Below are 19,629 nucleotides of genomic sequence, written 5' to 3'. Positions count from 1 at the left end.
CCTCTAACGGATCTGGGCAAAGTCAATGGAAAAACTTCTGGAAAGAATTCACCATTCTAGATTCATGGGAAGAGGTCAAAATATCAACATTAACAGGATTTCTTGGAAGAAGTTGATTCTAACCCTCACGGATGACTCTGAGGGTTCGGGACTTGAGTGGAGGAAGAAACTGCAGTTGTGGTAGAAATAGCAAGAGAACTAGAATTATAAATGGACCCTGAAGATGGGACTGAATTGGCTGCAATCCCATGATAAAAATGGTAACAGATGAGGAGTTGCTTCTTATGGATGGGTAAAAAAAAAGTGGTTTCTTGAGATGACATCTACTCCTTGTGAAGATGCCATGAAGATGGTTGAAATGGCAACAAAGGATTTAGAATAACACATAAACCTATTTGATAAGCTGCAGCAAGGTTTGAGAGGATTGACTCCAATTTTGAAAGAAGTTCTACCCTGAGTAAAATGTTAACTAACAACATTGCATGCAACAGAGAAATTCATGAAAGGAAAAGTCAATTGATGCAGCAAACTTCATTATTGCCTTATTTTAAGAAATGGCTGTGGCCACCCCAGCCTTCAGCAACCACCACCCTGATCAGTCAGCAGCCATCAATGTTGAGGTGAGACCCTCCATCAGCAAGAAGATTAAGACTGCCCAAAGCTCAGATTACAGTTAGAAGTTTTGGGCAATAAAGTATTTTTAAATTAAGGTATGTACATTTTTTTCTTAGACATAATGCTATTACATACTTAATAAACTATGGTATATTGTAAACATAACTTTCATATGCACTGGGAAACAAAAAATCATTTGACTCACTTTATTGCAATAGTAGCTTTATTGAGGTGGTCTGGAATTGAACCCCTATTATCTCTGAGGTATATCTGTAAGTGAGAGATTACCATTTATGCACAACCTATCCCAGCTCTTTGGCCAGGCCAGAACACTGACTAGCCAAGGATTGTTACTACAAGGAGTAATGAGCATTAACTTCTCCCCATGTTCATTTTTTCCTAGACATACATCTTTGTTAGCAACTTCTAGGGAGGCAAGCAGCAAAAAGGATAGAAAGTAGTGATGCTTTGTCCATCTTTATGAAACAATGGTTGATGACTACTATTGTGTGGGGTTCAAGGGCATAGGGATAAATAAGGCATGTTTCCTGCCCTCAGGAAATTCCTTCATATCAGGAGGAGAGAGGCACAGAAACAACTGTAATACAATGTAATAGCATTCTAGTATCCTTGAAACACATGCAAAAATTATTATTTAACAAACACATTCACTGCTTATTTTTAGGATTGCCCAATAAATATTATATGAGACATACTTGCCCTAGGTGTATTTGTTACCTGAAATTCATATTTAACTGGGTATCTGGTATTTTTTATTTGTGGAAATGGAAACCTATTTATTCCGTACAGAGCACCCTTCTAAGTGATTTACTAACCACCCTATAAAATAAATTCTCTTATAATTTGCATGTTGCATAAGAAGAAACCAAGGCAGGGAGAGGTTATGTCACTTATCCAAGGTCATATAACTAACGAGAGGTGGAACCAGGATGTGGACTCAGGCAGTTTGGGCCTCGAGTCCATGCTTTTAACCATTAAGCTCCACCAGCATGCAAGATTAAGGTACAATTGACAGAGGTAGTGCCGCTGATTCTTCTTGATGCAGATATTTGCCAGCTCCGTGCCTGCAACCAAATACACTGTGTAGAAGACCAGTCTCCCTGTGAGGTTGTGACTGCAGTTCTCAAGTCCATGCTCATGCTGCTGGCCCATTCTCCCGCCCAGCACTGTTGGCTCTGTCACTTGGCTGAATTACTGATGTAATTCTTCCTCCCCTCAGACATGCTGCACCCTCCCTTGCCTTCTAAGATAATCGTCTCTCACATTTCACTGAGAAAATAAAATTTTCCTTGACTTGTCTTTTTTTTTTTTTTTTTTTTTAAGATTTTGGTTTTTTTGACAGACAGAAATCACAGGTAGGCAGAGAGGCCAGCAGAGAGAGGAAAGGAAGCAGGCTCCCCGCTGAGCAGAGAGCCCGATGTGGGGCTCGATCCCAGGACCACGGGATCATGACCTGAGCCGAAGGCAGAGGCTTTAACCCACTGAGCCACCCAGGTCCCCTTCCTTGACTTGTCTTAAATAGATCTGACACCCTGTGAGGATCCATACAAGATTTGTCTGCCCTGCCTGTTGTTGCCTGTTGTTCCAGTTGATGATGGTCTGCTGCAACTGTCCAACGACGCTCTTCCTGAAGCCTTTTGATCCCACCCCTCTCCCTTCCTCCAATAGTTTATTCCTGCAGTAAGCCACCCAGTCTCCTGTGTCATCCATTTCCTTCTGTTCACTAAATTCTTATCTTACAAACATGCTCTAGTACTTCAAATTTTTTCTTAACCTCTCTTTCCTTCCCTTGCACTCCTCCTTTTAGAGGTGATCCTGAAGATAATATGCACCTTTAAATTAATAATAATTTGATATAAATTTATTCTTTTAATTTCAGAGAAAAAAGATCTTAGAGCACTTTAATGCCATGTATCCTCTCCCTCCCCATTGTCCTATATTGTCTCTCTCTCTCTTTCTATATATATATATATATATATATATATATATATATTTGTATCCCCAAAAGGTATTTTACTATTATATTGTTGATACACTTTGGTTTATCCTTTTTCTTGTTGTTAATTCCTTTCTATATCTTTGTAATTGCATCTTCTGCCTTAAATATAGAATATATGTTATATATTTAATGTAGGTCTGCTAGTGACAAATTCTCTGTTTTGGGGGTTTTGGAGGGTTCTTAAAGTGTCCTCATTTTGCCTTTTTAAAAAAATTAGTTTTGTTGGAAATTTTGTTTTCAAACTTTGATATCTTTTTTTAAAAAAAACATTTTATTTATTTATTTGAGAGAGAGACAGTGAGAGAGAGCATGAGCGAGGAGAAGGTCAGAGGGAGAAGCAGACTCCCCATGGAGCTGGGAGCCTGATGCGGGACTCGATCCCAGGACTCCAGGATCATGACCTGAGCCGAAGGCAGTCGCTTAACCAACTTAGCCACCCAGGCGCCCAAACTTTGATATCTTTTAATCCTCTTTTGTCTTCCATTCTACCAGCTGCATTATTTATCTATTTATTAGATTTCTTTTCAGTGTACTAGAATTCATTGTTTATGTACCACACCCAGTGTTCCATGCAATCCGTGCCCTCCATAATACCCACCACCAGGCTCACCCAACCTCCCACCCCCCACCACTTCAAAACCCTCAGATTGTTTTTCAGAGTCCATAGTCTCTCATGGTTCATCTCCCCTTCCAGTTTCCCCCAACTCCCTTCTCCTCTCCATCTCCCCATGTCCTCCGTGTTATTTCTTATGCTTCACAAATAAGTGAAAACATCTGATAATTGACTCTCTGCTTATTTCCCTCAGCATAATCTCTTTTTATTGTTTCTTTGACACCTAGTCTGTCTTTTTCTCTTTGCTTAAAATTTTGTGTTAAAGCATGTCGTTTCTTCATATTTATCTTGCTGGTGGTCATAGCATTTCTTGAATCCCAATATAGTTTTATTCAGTTTTGGAAAACTCACAGCCGTTATCTACCATAATATTGCTCTGGCCCATCTTTTTACTTGTTTCTGCTGGGATTTCAGTTTTCTGTATATTAACCCTTATTACTATGTCCTGTATGTACTTTACACACACACTGGCCTTTTTCGGGGGGGTATTTTCCATTTTTCTTTTCTTTCTCCTGCCTTGGCCTGACTACTTTATCTGATCTCTGTTCCAGCTTTATAACTCTGCTGTGTCTAGTTGCTTTCAAACTCATCTACTGATTGTAATTTGTCATTTTATTTGTTCTAGAATTTTATTTTTTCCATTTAATTTTTTTATAGATTCCAGATGACTTCTTAAATTTTCCATTTGGCTTCAGAATCTTTATATATTCTAATCTTGGTTATTTGAAGTCCATTTTGTAAATATCTCAATATCTCATAACTTTGATTTGTCTTTTTAAAATCTCTTTAAATTCAATTTTGTTAACATATAGTGTATTATTAGTTTCAGGGGTAGAATTTAGTGATTCCTCAGTTGCATATAACACCCAGTGCTCTTTACATGCCCATCTCCCAGTTATAACATCCCCCCCACCTCCCCTCCAGCAACCGTCAATTTGTTTCCTGTAGTCAAGAGTCTTAAGGTTAGCCTCATTTTCTGTTTTCATCTTATTTTACTTTTCCTTCCCTTTCCCTATGTTCATCTGTTTTTGTTTCTTAAATTCCACATATGAGTGAAATCATATGGTATTTGTCTTTCTCTGATTGACTCATTTCACTTAGCATTATACCCTCTAGTTCCACCCATATCATTGCAAATAGCAAGATTTCATTTTTTAAATGGCTGGGTAGTGTCCCATTATATGTATACATACTACATCTTCTTTATCCATTCATCTGTTGATGGACATCTGGGCTCTTTCCATATTTTGGCTATTGTGGACCTTGTTGCTATAAACATTGGAGTGCATGTTTCCCTTCAAATCACTATGTTTGTATCCTTTGGATAAATACCTATAGTGCAACTGCTGGGCTGTAGAGTAGTTCAATTTTTAACTTTTTGAGGAACCACCGTATTGGCTTTAGGGTGTCTGCACCAGTTTATATTCCCACCATAATCTTGTTTGTCCTTTGATTTAAGATAATCAAGTCTTATCTTAGCTAGTATGCCTAGTTGGTTTTTTAAAAAAGTTGAATAATTGACCTTGTATGTGAAAAACTATAGCATTTGTTGAGATATGTTGACATTGTTTCCTGGAAATTTATTTTTGGTCCTGGAAAGCAGCTAGAAATCCTAGATCACTTTCATCTGTTCAGTGATTGAGACTCATACATGCAGTGTGTAGTGCTCCAGGGTTGCAATGGAAGGTGTGTTTACTGTGTCTCCTTCTCCTTGGAGGATCCTGTGATTTCTTTTCTTCTTCCTAAGCCCATGAGGCAACAGAATGCTCTGCTGAGCTTCTAAGCCTCTAAGCTGCCACTTCCAGAACTGCCCATTCCCTCTGGGAGAAGAGCAATGCACTATACTCAAAACTAGCTCTGAACACCATGTCCTACACAACTCTATTACTAAATACTAAATGCAAAATAATACCTGAAATAAAATGGAATTCAGTAGGTAATCGGAAGTGGTATCTCTCTTATAATAACTTCTAAGTGGAAAGCAAATTACTGTAAGGTGTTTTATTATTGTATAATTGTATAGTTGCATATAAATAGACAGTGGAGATACTTTATAAAACCTTATCTATAATCATAGAAATCATATCAAAATAGATGTTTTAAGACCTCTATTTTAGGTTTTAAAATTTGAAATAATATAAAAATCCTCATGTGGTCATATGTATCTTATATTTAAATACTACTTTCCATGTTATTTTTCTCTTTTCCAGGGTGGCTATGATGCTGGTTTTCTATATCACTGTGAGTTCCCCTCATCTGACCAGAGTACTGCTATCACAAAAAAGAAAGATGAACCTTTTGATTTTCGTCTTCTTGAAGATACAGAGGATAATCCCATCCAAACTATCACTTTCAGGTGAACTGAATTTCAGAAAGCCTTAAAAAAACCAATCCCATTTATGCCTGTGTTGTTGCACATCATGAATATTGTTCATTTTAGAAGATCTGTCCAATTGGAGAAGTATATGAACATTTTCTAGTTAAATAAATTGAATAATGAATAGAATCAAAGCTAATTCCAAAACTATATTTCAAGTCCCTTTATCAAATATTCTGTCAGAATTTGTTTTTCACACAATAGGTTTGTAGGGATTTACTCAGGGGTATGCTACTGCTTGGTCAAATAATGAAGGTTCAGTGTTGCTATGATTCTGGAGAAATCACAAATTGAGATTTTTAAGTGATTGATAATCACATTTGTGATTTATTTGTGATATTATTATCATAATGTGATTTATTTGTGATATATTATCACAATAATAAATCACAAATATTATTTGTGATAGTCACAAATTGAGATTTAATAATTGAGAAGCATATATGCCAGTCATTCTTTTGAAGATCAAATATAATAGCTCCAAATTTCAAATTGGCTTTTCTTCTCCTTTTACTCTTTTGTACAGTTTGCTAGGGCTGCCATAGTTCCTTAGGGCTTCAAAATTTGAATGGGGGGGCACAATGTAGTCTATAACATTTTTGTTAATAAAATTTAGCCATTTGTCAATTAATTTAAAATTAAACATTTTCAGATTAATATGAAGAACAATTTATGTTTCCTAGCATTCACCAAGATATGATGTTTTGTGGAATGCAAAATGGAGCAATTCGAGTCTATATCCTAAGTCAAAATAAGCCTTCATTGATTAATACAGAGGACTACTGGCACTTCAATATCCATGACAATAATTATGGATGTATTAAAGGCATCTGTACTAGTTTTGATGACCGTTTCTTGGTGACTACTGGAGCAGATAGTAATATCTTTGTTTTCACCATTTTTTCTGAATTTGAGCTAAAGAAAGACATCAAAGCTGAAGTGCCATCTCCTAGGGTATGTAACTAATAACAATGATAAAGAAATTAATTTTAAGGTAGTGATGTCAAAATTACTTTCTTTAAAAATTGAAAACTCATTTACTTTATAGTCTATTCTTTGATAGAATTTTGACTTTCTGGTGCCTCTGTTATTAAATATTAAAGTCACTGAATTCCCCTATAACACTAAAGGTATAGAATTCCCCAATTTAAAAAGACTGAGTAATTTTTTTCTATATCAATCACTTTCTGGGTTAAATTTCTTTGTTTTCAAAATGTACAACTTTTTCAGAAAAATATTTTGCTTTTCATTTATTCACTTAATGAACGGGCATATATGGGAAGTATACCATAATTTGTGTGTTTGAAAGGAGTTGTAAAAGTGGTAGTTTTAAATATTAGAATATGACAATATGGATCATGACCAAAGATTCAGTTAAATTATTCTATTCTTAAGCAGAGTGTATCGTTGGATTTGTAATGAAGATTGATCCCCAAATTATATCCATTTGCCCTACCACATGACAAAGTAGTTCCTTTGGGAAAAAAAAATCACTAATAACCATTTGAATTGTTCCTCAAGTAGAGGGAATTGTATTAAAAAGACCATAGTTAAAATTCCTGTGAATACACTGGCATTCCATTTAATAGGTAACCAACTTTAAAAGAAGATACAAAAAAGTAGGGCAGATTTGAGCAGGTAAATTTTCATTTCTATTAATAGAAGCAAAATTAGGAGAATGGACTGTTGTCCAAAGAGCTCCTGCTCAGAAAGAAGAATTACAGAAGGGGAAAGTGTAAGAATAAGAGAATCTTTTTCTTTCTACCTAGTGCTAGCTCTTCCTATGGAAATCTATATTGGACAGAAAAAACCCATTTCACATTTGTATAATAGCATCCTTTTATATATGAATTTAATCGGTATTTCTTATGTCCCTGATGTGAACTCTGCTTTTAGGAAGACAGAATCAGAAAAAACTGAATAAATAGAGTACTAAGCTCTGCATAGGTCTAAGGATCTTACTTTAGAATCTGTTGGGAAGCCCTTAAAAGTACAGATTCCTGAGCCCCAGCCAGGAGCAATTAAATCAGAATATCTGAAAGTGAGGGCCAGGTATCGGTATTTTATAAAATATCTAGCCTTCTTCCTGGGTCTCAGCCCCCATGACTCCAATGTGCAGCTGGGATTGAGAATAATTGGCCTGTATTTTGGCACAGTTGGTAGCAACTCTGTTTAATTCAAATTTATTATAAACAGCTGAGGCCAAGAGATGGTTGGTTGGGTATCCTGGAGATCACACTGCTAATGGAAAACCAAGGGGCTTGGCTCTGGAAAAAAAAGAATAGAAAAATAAAATTCAATCAAGTTATGTCATAAGTGATTAACAGTAATTACAATGTATTAGCCATCAATGTCTCTTCTACTGGTCATGTCTTATGACTTCACTTTTACTAAAGTTCTAAATTTTGGGGTACTTGGATGGTTCAGTCAGTAGAGTATTTAACTCTTGATCCCTGGATTGTGAGTTTGAGCCCCATGTTGGGGTGTAGAGATTACTTGAAAAAAATAAAGTTCTGAACCTTATCCTACACAAAAATATGTAGATTTACATTTCATATGTGTAAAAACTAGAACTGTAATAATACAACTTCTTCAAAAAATAGTCCATATTTCTTCATTAGGAATGGCAATAAACCAGAGACCTATCTGTTATGAAAAAGAATAGAGAATAAACAAGTTCAATTTTACTTAGGAACTAATCAGCTAACAATCTCAGACTTCATTTGGTTCACTGGATTATAATTCTCCTTCCTTAAATTTTATAGCATAGCACCCGAATAAGCAAAGTAATTTTAAGTGATTTACCTCATAGTTCCCTTAAACTAATTTGCTTACTAAAAGGAGATTCATATTTCTGATTTCATCTTTCTTTCTCAAGGAGGGGAACTGTATTATTCCTGCATATGTCACTGTATGTCTTTTTTTTTTTTTTTAGTAAGCTCAAGTGAAATGCTTAAAGTTTAAAAAATATTGTATATCAATGATACTCAAAAAAATTTAATTTAAAAAATATATATTTTAAAATCTTCCTATATATATGTAAGGTATTTAGGGAGACTTATGCATATATAAAGGGGCATAAGCTAAAATACAGAATTTTAAAACAAATGACCTAGAAAATTTGTGTGTATTCTTTGTTAGTAACTCATGATATTAGCAATTCAAATTTTGGAGCAGAATTATAGTAATATTAATATTTTGCATACCCATTAGTTTTCAGGACTTTTTTCTATCTACCTCTTTAAATAAAGCAGAAACAAATAAGTTTAATCAATTGCAGTTTTCCTCCTAATTTTCCCTTGTTTATTTCTTGCAAAAGTACTTTGCAGGCCTATAATAGAAATTGGCAGAGGAAAAAACTCAGTTTACTTCATATTAGATATTTTAAGAGAAATATGCAATTTAAAAGATTAACCATTTCTTCCCTTTCTACAGTTTGGAATTGAAACAGAGCCAATTCCAGAAGATATTGAAGATCCCAAAGCCTATAGGTATGGAAATTTTTGATAAACACTAATTAGCCCTGAGCTGTTGCAAAATGGCATTTTATAGAATTTGACCAAGCCAAAAAAATTTCCAAATTATTGAGTCCTTGTTTCCTCTTTTGCTGTTTCTGTATCTCATTATCCTTTTCAATTTCTGTTTTCAGTATTGAGAATGCTAGAAGAAAAAGACAACATGACAAGTTAATGAAAGAAGTGGAAGAAATAAAGGCTGGGAAGAGAGAAAAACTCAAAGCTTTGAGGAATGAATTTTGGAAACTTCTAGAAATGAATCAAGGATTACCAAAGCATATGCAGTTTAAGCGAACAGTAAGCCTAAAATAAATTTAACTTTAATTTTTAACATACAATTTTTTTTGGATAAAGACTATTCTGTTGATAAAGTAGGGACTCCTTAAAATCATCTTTAAGCTTCCCCTTATCATGTCAGCATGTTGGCAGCAGCTGAAATATAGAATTTGATACCCAACTTGGTTTGGATACAGAAGAGTCTCCTTATATAACACTAAGTTTACTTCCAGATTTAGCTACCTCACTTTTGGGGGGCGGGGCGGTAACAAGGTAAGATATAAATACAGATTTGAATCTGGTTATCAACCCATACTGTACCTAGGCAAGATATCCAACCATTGTAAAGGTACACATATATTTTAATTCTCTGTGATTCTATTTCTATAATTCACCAGATCTGTTGAAAAGATAGTAACTGATAGGTCCACAGAATTTTTAAAAGATGACTTAGTATAGTTGTATCTATAGGGAGAATTAACAAATTGTTCAGGCTAATTTTGTATTTTTTTTTCTTTTCTGACTTATGACAAATCCCCATCTGCCTGCTAGTTTTTTTCTTTTCATTGTATATTTCTTCCTAAGTAGAATTGGTGTCAAGAACCTAATCAAATAAAAAGCCAGAATTTACATCCTAACTATACATATAATTTTCGAGTCACCTAGCCAATTCCATGTGAAAAATGCTTTGGTGAAATAATAATGGATAATTCACACTGATTAAAAGGCCAACCCATAATGGTTAAAAGATATTTATCTATTTTACTATGAAAAAAATTGACATTTATTAGAATAAGGGTAAAATCAAAATAAAGAACACATGAGGTGAGTTCTGTGGCTAAGCATTTTATATATATCATTACTTAAAACAGAAACACCCCTGGAAAGATTAATTAGTACTTACAATTTAGTCTGAATGTGTGCCCTGATGTTTTTTCAAGAGTAAAGGCAAAAGACATTAGCCCCCTAAGTATCCTTATGGGAGAAATGGCCCCCTTGGTGAAGGACATCCAGCTGGAATTTGGCAACCTCAAAAAGACACCAAAGGTGGGGCACCTGGGTGGCTCAGTGGGTTAAAGCCTCTGCCTTCGGCTCAGGTCATGATCCCAGGGTCCTGGGATCGAGCCCCACATTGGGCTCTCTGCTCCACGGGGAGCCTGCTTCCTCCTCTCTCTCTGCCTGCCTCTCTGCCTACTTGTGATCTCTGTCTATCAAAAAAATAAATAAAATCTTTAAAAAAAAAAAAAAGACACCAAAGACTAGCTGTCTTTCCTGGGTGAGGTCATATGGGAAGATATGCCATGGATGTCTATCCTGTGCCTAGCTGACTATGTGCCAGTAGTTGCTTTGGGGTGGTGGAATTACTATTATTTTTTTAACTCTGTACACTCTCCAAATATTCTGTTATTCATTGTTTTTTATTGTTGGAAAATCTTTTAATATATAACCTTATTTGTGGTATTAGTTCTGAGAACTTTTCTCCATATTTTGTGGAAATAAAATTATAAGTATTTTTTTTCTAGAACAAAGAGTTTGTCATATTTGGGAGAGAATTGTAATGCAACATGAAATTGAGTACAAAACTTAATCTGTATCTGTGTATGAAATAAGATTGATAATACACATGGATAAAAGTACCCATTTTGTTGAACAAATCTACTTTTTGCAGGATTTTGATATAGATTCCAAAATTCGTGCTGAGATTGGCAGGAAAACAGCTTTTAAAATTCAACAAGTGGAAAAAGAATTAGCTTGGGAAAAAGAGAAACATCAGATTGGCCTCATGAAACTACAGAATAGGTAGGATCCATATTTCCTGCAAGTTAAGATGTTTGAGAACATATATTTGAATGGAGTTGTTCACAGTGGCTTAATCGAAGTGGTCAGGTAAGAGGTGTTCTAGAGTAACTACTAACTCTTGAGATCTCAAGGAATACTTTTGTCACTGCTACTGATATCTTCTTGAGCTTTCTGAGAAATTCAAATCTGGGGAATTTAACAATTAGATTTTTCAGAGCACCAGGGTGGCTCAGTCAGTTAAGCATCTGACTCTTGATTTCAGCTGAGGTCATGATCATGAGATTGAGCCCTGTGTTGGGCTCCATGCATGGACCCTGCTTGAGATTCTCTCTTTCTCTGCTCCTCCTCACCTGCTTGCTCTCTCTCTCTCTCTCTCAAAAATAATAAATAAATAAATAAATAAGATTTTTCAACTCAACACTGAAAAACTGATTTAAAAATGAGAATACATGAACATACATTTCTCCAAAGAAGATGTCCAGATGGCCAACAGACACATGAAAAGATGCTCAACATTTCCCATCATCAGGGAAATTCAAATAAAAAATGTGATGGGATATCACCTCATACCTGTCAGAATGGCTAAAATAAAAAACACAAGAACAGCAAGTATTGGCAGTGATGTGGAGAAAAAAAAACTTTGTGAACTGTTGGGAATGCAAATTGGTGCATCTACTATGGAAAGCAGTATGGAGGTTCCTCAAAAAGTTAAAGCTAGAGCTACCTAATGATCCAGTAATCACACTACTGGTATTTACCCAAGAAATAAAAAAAGAAAAAAAACTAATTCAGAGGGATACATACACCCCTATGTTTATAGCAGCATTTTTTTTTTTTTACAATAGCCAAATTATGGAAGCAGCCCAAGTCCATAGATAGATGAATGGGTAAAGAAGATGTGGTATATGTATACAATGGAATATTCAGCCATAAAAAAGAATGAAATCTTGCCATTTGAAATGACATGGTTGGACTAGAGAGTAATGCTAAGCAAAATAAGCAGTCAGAGGAAGACATATACCATGATTTCACTTGTGGAATTTAAAAAACAAATGAGCAAAGGGTAATAGACTCAACTATAGGGAGTGAACTGATGGGTACTAGAGAAGAGGTGGAAGGAGGGATGTGTGAGACAGGTGATGGGGATTACAGAGGGCACTTGTGATGAGCACCAGGTGATGTATGGAAGTATTGAAATCACTTGTATTGTACACCTGAAGCTAATATAACACTGTATTAACTATGCTGGCATTAAAAAATAGTATAAAAATTTTAAAAATAAAATGATTTTTTATAAACCAAATTATGTAATAAAAATTTATTATCTGGTTTTGGCAAGTCATTTATTTTATATCTAGTTAGCACATGAGCATGTACATCTTTTTTTTAAAAGATTTTATTTATTTATTTGACAGAGAGAGAGAGACAGGGAGAGAGGGAACACAAGCAAGGGGAGTGGGAGAGGGAGAAGCAGGCTTCCCACTGAGCTGGGAGCCAATGATGGGGGCTCTATCCCAGAACCCTGGGATCATGACCTGAGCTGAAGGCAGACACTAAATGACTGAGCTACACAGGTACACTTGAGCATATACATCTTTAAAAAATAAAAAAATAAGCTAGAATCAAAAGACTTATAATGAAAGACAACTTTCTGTCCAATCTCTCTCATCTACCAATAGGACTCCCCATGAGGAAATTGTCTTTTTTTTTTTTTTTGCCTTTTTGAGATGCAATTTACATTCAGTAAAGTGCATAAATTTTAACTGAACAACTTGATAAATTTTTATAATTATGTATCACCACTACCCAGATTAAGAACATATATAGCACTCCAAAAAGTTTCCTTGTGGCCCCTTCCAGTAAGTATCAACTCTCCAGAGATGAATGTTTATCACAATTTTGTCCATGAATTTCATCAAACAAATTGAATGTTGTAGTATGAACTTTTTTATATTTGGCTTCTTTTACTTAGCATTGGCCCAAGATTATCTACATTGTTGCAGGTAGCAGTAGTTTATTCTTTTTCATTGTTTTGTTATCGTTTTCTATGTTTATGCCATGTTTTATTTATTCACTCTACTGTTGATGGGTATTTCAGTTGTTTCTATTTTTTGGCTATAATAGTGCTGCTATGATCATTCTTGTGCATGTTTTTTGGTGGACATAAGAACTTATTTGTTTGCTTTATAATCAGGAGTGGAAATGCTGGGTCATAGATTGTATGCATGTTTGACTTTACTAGACACTGCCAAACAGTGTGTTTCCAAAATCGTTCAACCAATTTATACCATGACCATCAGTGTATCCATTGTATTAGCTTCCCAGGGCTTCCATAACAAAGTAAAGTACATGGTTGGCTTAAAATAACAGACAAAACTTCTGGAGGCTGGAAGTACAAAATCAAAGCATTGGTTGAGGGGTGGGTTTTTTTGTGTTTGTTACTTTTTTTTGAGGCAAGATATGTTTTTATTTATTTATATTGAAGTATAATTGACATATATTAGTTTCAGGTGTACAACCTATTGATTCAACAATTCTGTGCATTACTTAGTACTCACCACAATAAGTATAGTCACCATATACTATTACCATGTTATTGACTATATTCTCTGTGCTTTACTATTCAATTCCATGACTTATTTATTTTGTAATTGAAAGTGTGTTAATCTCTTTTTTCCTTTTTAAGTAATATCTTGGGTTGCTTCCATATCTTGGCTATTGTAAATAATACAGTAATAAGCCTTGGGGTGCATGTATCTTCAAATTAGTTTTTTTGTTTTCGTTGGGTAAATAGCCAGTATTGGAATTACTGGGTCATATGGTATTTCTATTGTTCATTTTTTGATGAACCTCCATACTGTTTTCCACACTAGTTGTACCAACTTACATTCCCACCAACAGGGTATGAAGGTCCCTTTTTTCCCCCACATCCTCACCAGCACTTGTTATTTATTCATTTATTTTGATGCTAGCCATTCTGACAGATGTGAGGTGATATTTCATTGTGGTTTTGATTTGTATTTCCCTGGTGATTAGTGATGTTGAGCATCTTTTCATGTGGCTATTGGCCATCTGTATGTCTTCTTTGAGAAAATGTCTGTTCAGGTCCTCTGTCCATTTAAAAAAAATTTTTTTTGAAGTAAGCTCTATGCCCAGCTTAGGTCTTGAACTGATGACCCTGAGATCAAGAGTCACATGCTCTACTAACTGAGTGAGCCAGGTCTCCTATCCTTTGCCCTTGAAAAATTGAATTGTTTGGGGTTTTTCGGTGTTGTATAAGTTCCTTATATGTTTTGGATGTTGACTCCATGGATATATTATGTGCAGATGTCTTCTCTCATTCATTGGGTTACCTTTATGTTTTGTTGATGGTTTCTTTTGCTGTGCAAAAGCTTTTTATTTTGGTGTAGTCCGAACAATTTACTTTTGCTTTTGTTTCCCTTGCCTGAAGAGACTTATCCATATATATGTTGTTAATGGTGGATATCTAAGAGATTACTGCCTATATTTTCTTTCAGGAGTTTTATGGTTTTAGGTCTCACATTTAGGTCTGTAATCCATTTTGAGTTTATTTTTGTGTATGATGTTAAAAAAATGTTTCATTTTCATTCTTTTACATGTAGCTATCTAGTTTTCCCAGCACCATTTGTTGAACAGACTGTCTTTCCCATGTGTATTCTTGTTTCCTTTGTTGTAGATTAATTGACCATATAAGCATGGGTTTATTTCTGGGCTTTCCATTCTGTTCTGTTGATCTATGTGTCTACTTTTGTGCCAGGACCATATTGTTTTAATTACCATAGTTTTGTACCATATCATAAAATCTGGGATTGTTCTACATCCAGCTCTGTTGTTTTTTTCTCAACAAATGTCTTTGTGGTTTCCTATAAGTTTTAGGATTACTTGTTCTAATTCCATGAAAAATGCTATTTAATAGTTTCCTCAGAGACCTGGGAGGGAGAATCTGCTCCATGCCTCTCTGAGCTTCTAGTGTTTTGCCAGCAATCTTTAGTTTTCCTTCCATAGATGAATTATTCTAAATCTTCTGCCTTCAAGTGGTGTTCTCTCTGTGTTTTTTCACATAATCTTCTCTCTGAGCATGCCCAAGTTTCCACTTTTTATAAACACACCAGTAATGTTGGATTAGGACTGTTCTAATCTCATTTTAACTTGATTATTCTGTCAAGACCCTATTTCCATGTAAGGTCACACTTTGAGATACTGGGAGATTTCAAAATCTCTTTCTGGGTGGATAAAATTCAACCCATAACACTCATGCTTGTAATTTGATATTGTCATTTCTTTGAATTTTAGCCATTCTATAGTAGTATCTCAGTGTGATTTAAGTTGGTATTTCACTGATGAGTGGTGATTTTAGATTGTTTTCTTATATTTATTTGTTATTTGTGTATTCTCTTTTCTAGGGGTTCAAGTTTTTTGTTCATTTTAAAAATTGGGTTGTAATTGGGGGGAGGGGGGTTGGGGGGGTGGGGTTATGTATATTGGGGAGGGTATGTGCTATGGTGAGTGCTGTGAAGTGTGTAAACCTGGCGATTCGCAGACCTGTACCCCTGGGGATAAAAATATATGTTTATAAAAAATAAAATTGGGGCGCCTGGGTGGCTCAGTGGGTTAAGCCGCTGCCTTCGGCTCAGGTCATGATCTCAGGGTCCTGGGATCGAGTCCCGCATCGGGCTCTCTGCTCAGCAGGGAGCCTGCTTCCCTCTCTCTCTCTCTGCCTGCCTCTCCATCTACTTGTGATCTCTCTCTGTCAAATAAAAAAAAAAAATTAAAAAAAAATTGGGTTGTAAGAATTATTCATATCTTCGAGATAGGAATCTTTTCTCCTCCTCCTCCTTCTTTTTCATTCATTCATTCATTCTTTTTTTAATTAACATATAATGTATTATTTCCCCAGGGGTATAGGTCTGTGAATCATTAGTCTTACACAATTCACAGCACTCACCATAGCACATACCCTCCTCAATGTCCATAAACCAGCCACCCCATCCCTCCCCTCTGGCCCAGCAGCCCTCAGTTTGTTTCCTGAGATTAAGAATCTTTTATAGTTTGTCTCCCTCCATTGTCCTATCTTGTTTCATTTTTCCCTCCATTCCCCCTATGAATCCCTGACCTATTCTCAAATTCCTCATATCAGAGAGATCATATGATAATTGTCTTTCTCTGACTGACTTATTTCGCTTAGCATGATACCCTCTAGTAACATCTATGTTGTTGTAAATGGCAAGATTTCATTCATTTTGATGGCTGCATAGTATTCCATTGTATAAGTATACCACCTCTTCTTTATCCATTCATCTGTTGATGGACATCTAGGTTCTTTCCACAGTTTAGCTATTGTGGACATTGCTGCTATAAACACTTGGGTGCATATGCCCCTTCAGATTACTATGTTTGTATCTTTAGGGTAAACACCAAAGAGGGTAATTGCTGGGTTGTAGGGTAGCTCTATTCTCAACTGTATGAGGAACCTCCATACTGTTTTCCAGAGTGGCTGTACCAGCTTACACTGTCACCAACAGTGGAGAAGAGTTCACCTTTCTCTGCATCCAAGCCAACACCTGTCATTTCCTGACTGGATAATTTTAGCCATTCTGACTGGTGTGAGGTGGTATCTCATTGTGGTTTTGATTTGTAATTCCCTGATGTCCAGTGATGTTGAACACTTTTTCATGTGTCTGTTGGCCATTTGGATGTCTTCTTTTCAGAAATGTCTGTTCATGTCTTCTGCCCATTTCTTCTTCTTCTTCTTTTTTTAAAATTTCTTTTCAGCATAACAGTATTCATTGTTTCTGCACCATACCCAGTGCTCCATGCAATACGTGCCCTCCTTAATACCCACCACCTGACTCCCCCAATCTCCCACCCCCTGCCCCTTCAAAACCCTCAGGTTGTTTTTCAGAGTCCATAGTCTCTCATGGTTCATCTCCCCTTCCAATTTCCCTCAACTCCTTTCTCTTCTCCATCTCCCCATGTCCTCCATGTTATTTGTTATGCTCCACAAATAAGTGAAACCATATGATAATTGACTCTCTCTGCTTGACTTATTTCACTCAGCATAATCTCTTCCAGTCCCATCCATGTTGCTACAAAAGTTGGGTATTCATCCTTTCTGATGGAGGCATAATACTCCATAGAGTATATGGACCACATCTTCCTTATCCATTCGTCCATTGAAGGGCATCTTGGTTCTTTCCACAGTTTGGCGACCGTGGCCATTGTTGCTATAAACATTGGGGTACAGATGGCCCTTCTTTTCACTATATCTGTATCTTTGGGGTAAATACCCAGTAGTGCAATTGCTGGGTCATAGGGAAGCTCTATTTTTAATTTCTTGAGGAATCTCCACACTCTTCTCCAAAGTGGCTGCACCAGCTTGCATTCCCACCAACAGTGTAAGAGGGTTCCCCTTTCTCCACATCCTCTCCAACACACGTTGTTTCCTGTCTTGATAATTTTTCTGCCCATTTCTTGATTGGGTTTTTTGTTCTTCGGGTGTTGAGTTTGCTAAGTTCTTTATAGATTTTGGATACTAGCTCTTTATCTGATATGTCATTTGCAAATATCTTTTCCCATTCTGTCAGTTGTCTTTTGGTTTTGTTGACTATGTGCTTTGCTGTGCAAAAGCTTTTGATCTTGATGAAGTCCCAATAGTTCATTTTTGCCCTTGCTTCCCTTGCCTTTGGTGATGTTTCTAGGAAGACGTTGTTGCAGCTGAGGTCGAAGAGGTTGCTGCCTGTGTTCTCCTCAAGGATTTGATGGATTTCCTATCTCACATTGAGGCCTTTCATCCATTTGGAGTCTATTTTTGTGTGTGGTGTAAGGAAATGGTCCAGTTTTATTCTTCTGCATGTGGCTGTCCAATTTTCCCAACACCATTTGTTGAAGACACTATCTGTTTTCCATTGGACATTGTTTCCTGCTTTGTTGAAGATTAGTTAGCCATAAGAGTTGAGGTTCCATTTCTGTGCTCTCTATTCTGTTTCATTGGTCTATGTGTCTGTTTTTGTGCCAGTACCATACTTTCTTGATGATGACAGCTTTGTAATAGAGTTTGAAGTCCGGAATTGTGATGCTGCCAACTTTGGCTTTCTTTTCTGACATTCCTCTGGCTATTTGGGGTCTTTTCTGGTTCCATATAAATTTTAGGATTATTTGCTCCATTTCTTTGAAAAATGTTGATGGTATTTTGATAGAGATTGCATTAAAAGTGTAGATTGCTCTAGGTAGCATAGTCATTTTCACAATATTTGTTCTTCCAGTCCATGAGCATGGAAGGTTTTTCCATTTCTTTGTCTTCCTCCATTTCTTTCATGAGTACTTTCTAGTTTTCTGAATACAGATTCTTTGCCTCTTTGGTTAGGTTTATTCCTAGGTATCCTATGGTTCTGGATGCAATTGTAAATGGGATTGACTCCTTAATTTCTCTTTCATCTGTCTTGCTGTTGGTGTATAGAAATGCAACTGATTTCTGTGCATTGATTTTATATCCTGACACTTTACTGAATTCCCGTATGAGTTCTAGCAGTTTTGGAGTGGAGTCTTTTAAGTTTTCCACATATAGTATCATATCATCTGCAAAGAGTGAGAGTTTGACTTCTTCCTTGCTGATTCAGATGCCTTTTATTTCTTTTCGTTGTCTGATTGGTGAGGCTAGGACTTCTAGTACTATGTTGAATAGCAGTGGGAATAGTGGACAGTCCTGCCATATTCCTGACCTTAGGGGAAAAGCTCTCAGTTTTTCCCCACTGAGGATGATATTCACTGTGGGTTTTTCAAAGATGGCTTTGATGACATTGAGGTATGTACCCCATATCCATACACTGTGAAGGGTTTTGATCAAGAAAGATGCAGTACTTTGTCAATTGCTTTTTCAGCATCTATTGAGAGTATCATATAGTTCTTGTTCTTTCTATTATTAATGTATTGTATCACATTGATTTGCGGATGTTGAACCAACCTTGCAGTCCAGGAATAAATCCCACTTGGTTGTGGTGAATAATCCTTTTAATGTACCTTTGGATCCTATTGGCAAGTATTTTGTTGAGAATTTTTGCATCTGTGTTCATCAGGTATATTGGTCGGTCGTTCTCTTTGATGGGTCTTTGATTTTGGGATCAAGGTAATGCTGGCCTCATCAAATGAATTTGGAAGTTTCCCTTCCATTTCTAATTTTTGGAACAGTTTCAGGAGAATAGGAATTAATTCTTCTTTAAATGGTTGGTAGAATTCCCTTAGGAAGCCATCTGGCCCTGGGCTCTTGTTTGTTGGGAGATTTTTGATGACCGCTTCAATTTCCTTCCTGGTTATGCATATGTTCAGGTCTTTTTTTCTTCCCGGTTCAGTTTTGGTAGTTTATATGTCTCTAGGAATGCATCCATTTCTTCCAGAC

At 36.1% G+C, this 19,629-nt stretch overlaps 1 protein-coding gene across 3 annotated transcripts in view; it reads left to right on the top strand.

Moving 5' to 3' along the window:
- The window catches only part of CFAP44 (cilia and flagella associated protein 44), a 166,863-nt gene that overhangs the window by 62,296 nt on the left and 84,938 nt on the right, over positions 1 to 19,629 (top strand). For all 3 annotated transcript variants that reach the window (XM_047724893.1, XM_047724889.1, XM_047724890.1), the window contains 5 exons: positions 5,459 to 5,604; positions 6,309 to 6,579; positions 9,061 to 9,116; positions 9,275 to 9,437; positions 11,086 to 11,216. In XM_047724893.1, the coding sequence (XP_047580849.1) occupies positions 5,459 to 5,604; positions 6,309 to 6,579; positions 9,061 to 9,116; positions 9,275 to 9,437; positions 11,086 to 11,216 (767 nt within the window). The remainder of the gene's footprint in view (positions 1 to 5,458; positions 5,605 to 6,308; positions 6,580 to 9,060; positions 9,117 to 9,274; positions 9,438 to 11,085; positions 11,217 to 19,629) is intronic.

This window comes from Lutra lutra, chromosome 1 (genome assembly GCF_902655055.1).
Source record: "Lutra lutra chromosome 1, mLutLut1.2, whole genome shotgun sequence".
In the NCBI taxonomy this organism is placed as follows: Eukaryota; Metazoa; Chordata; class Mammalia; order Carnivora; family Mustelidae; genus Lutra; species Lutra lutra.
Note: the sequence above shows the minus strand (reverse complement) of the source record. Positions and strands in the feature narration are given on the sequence as shown.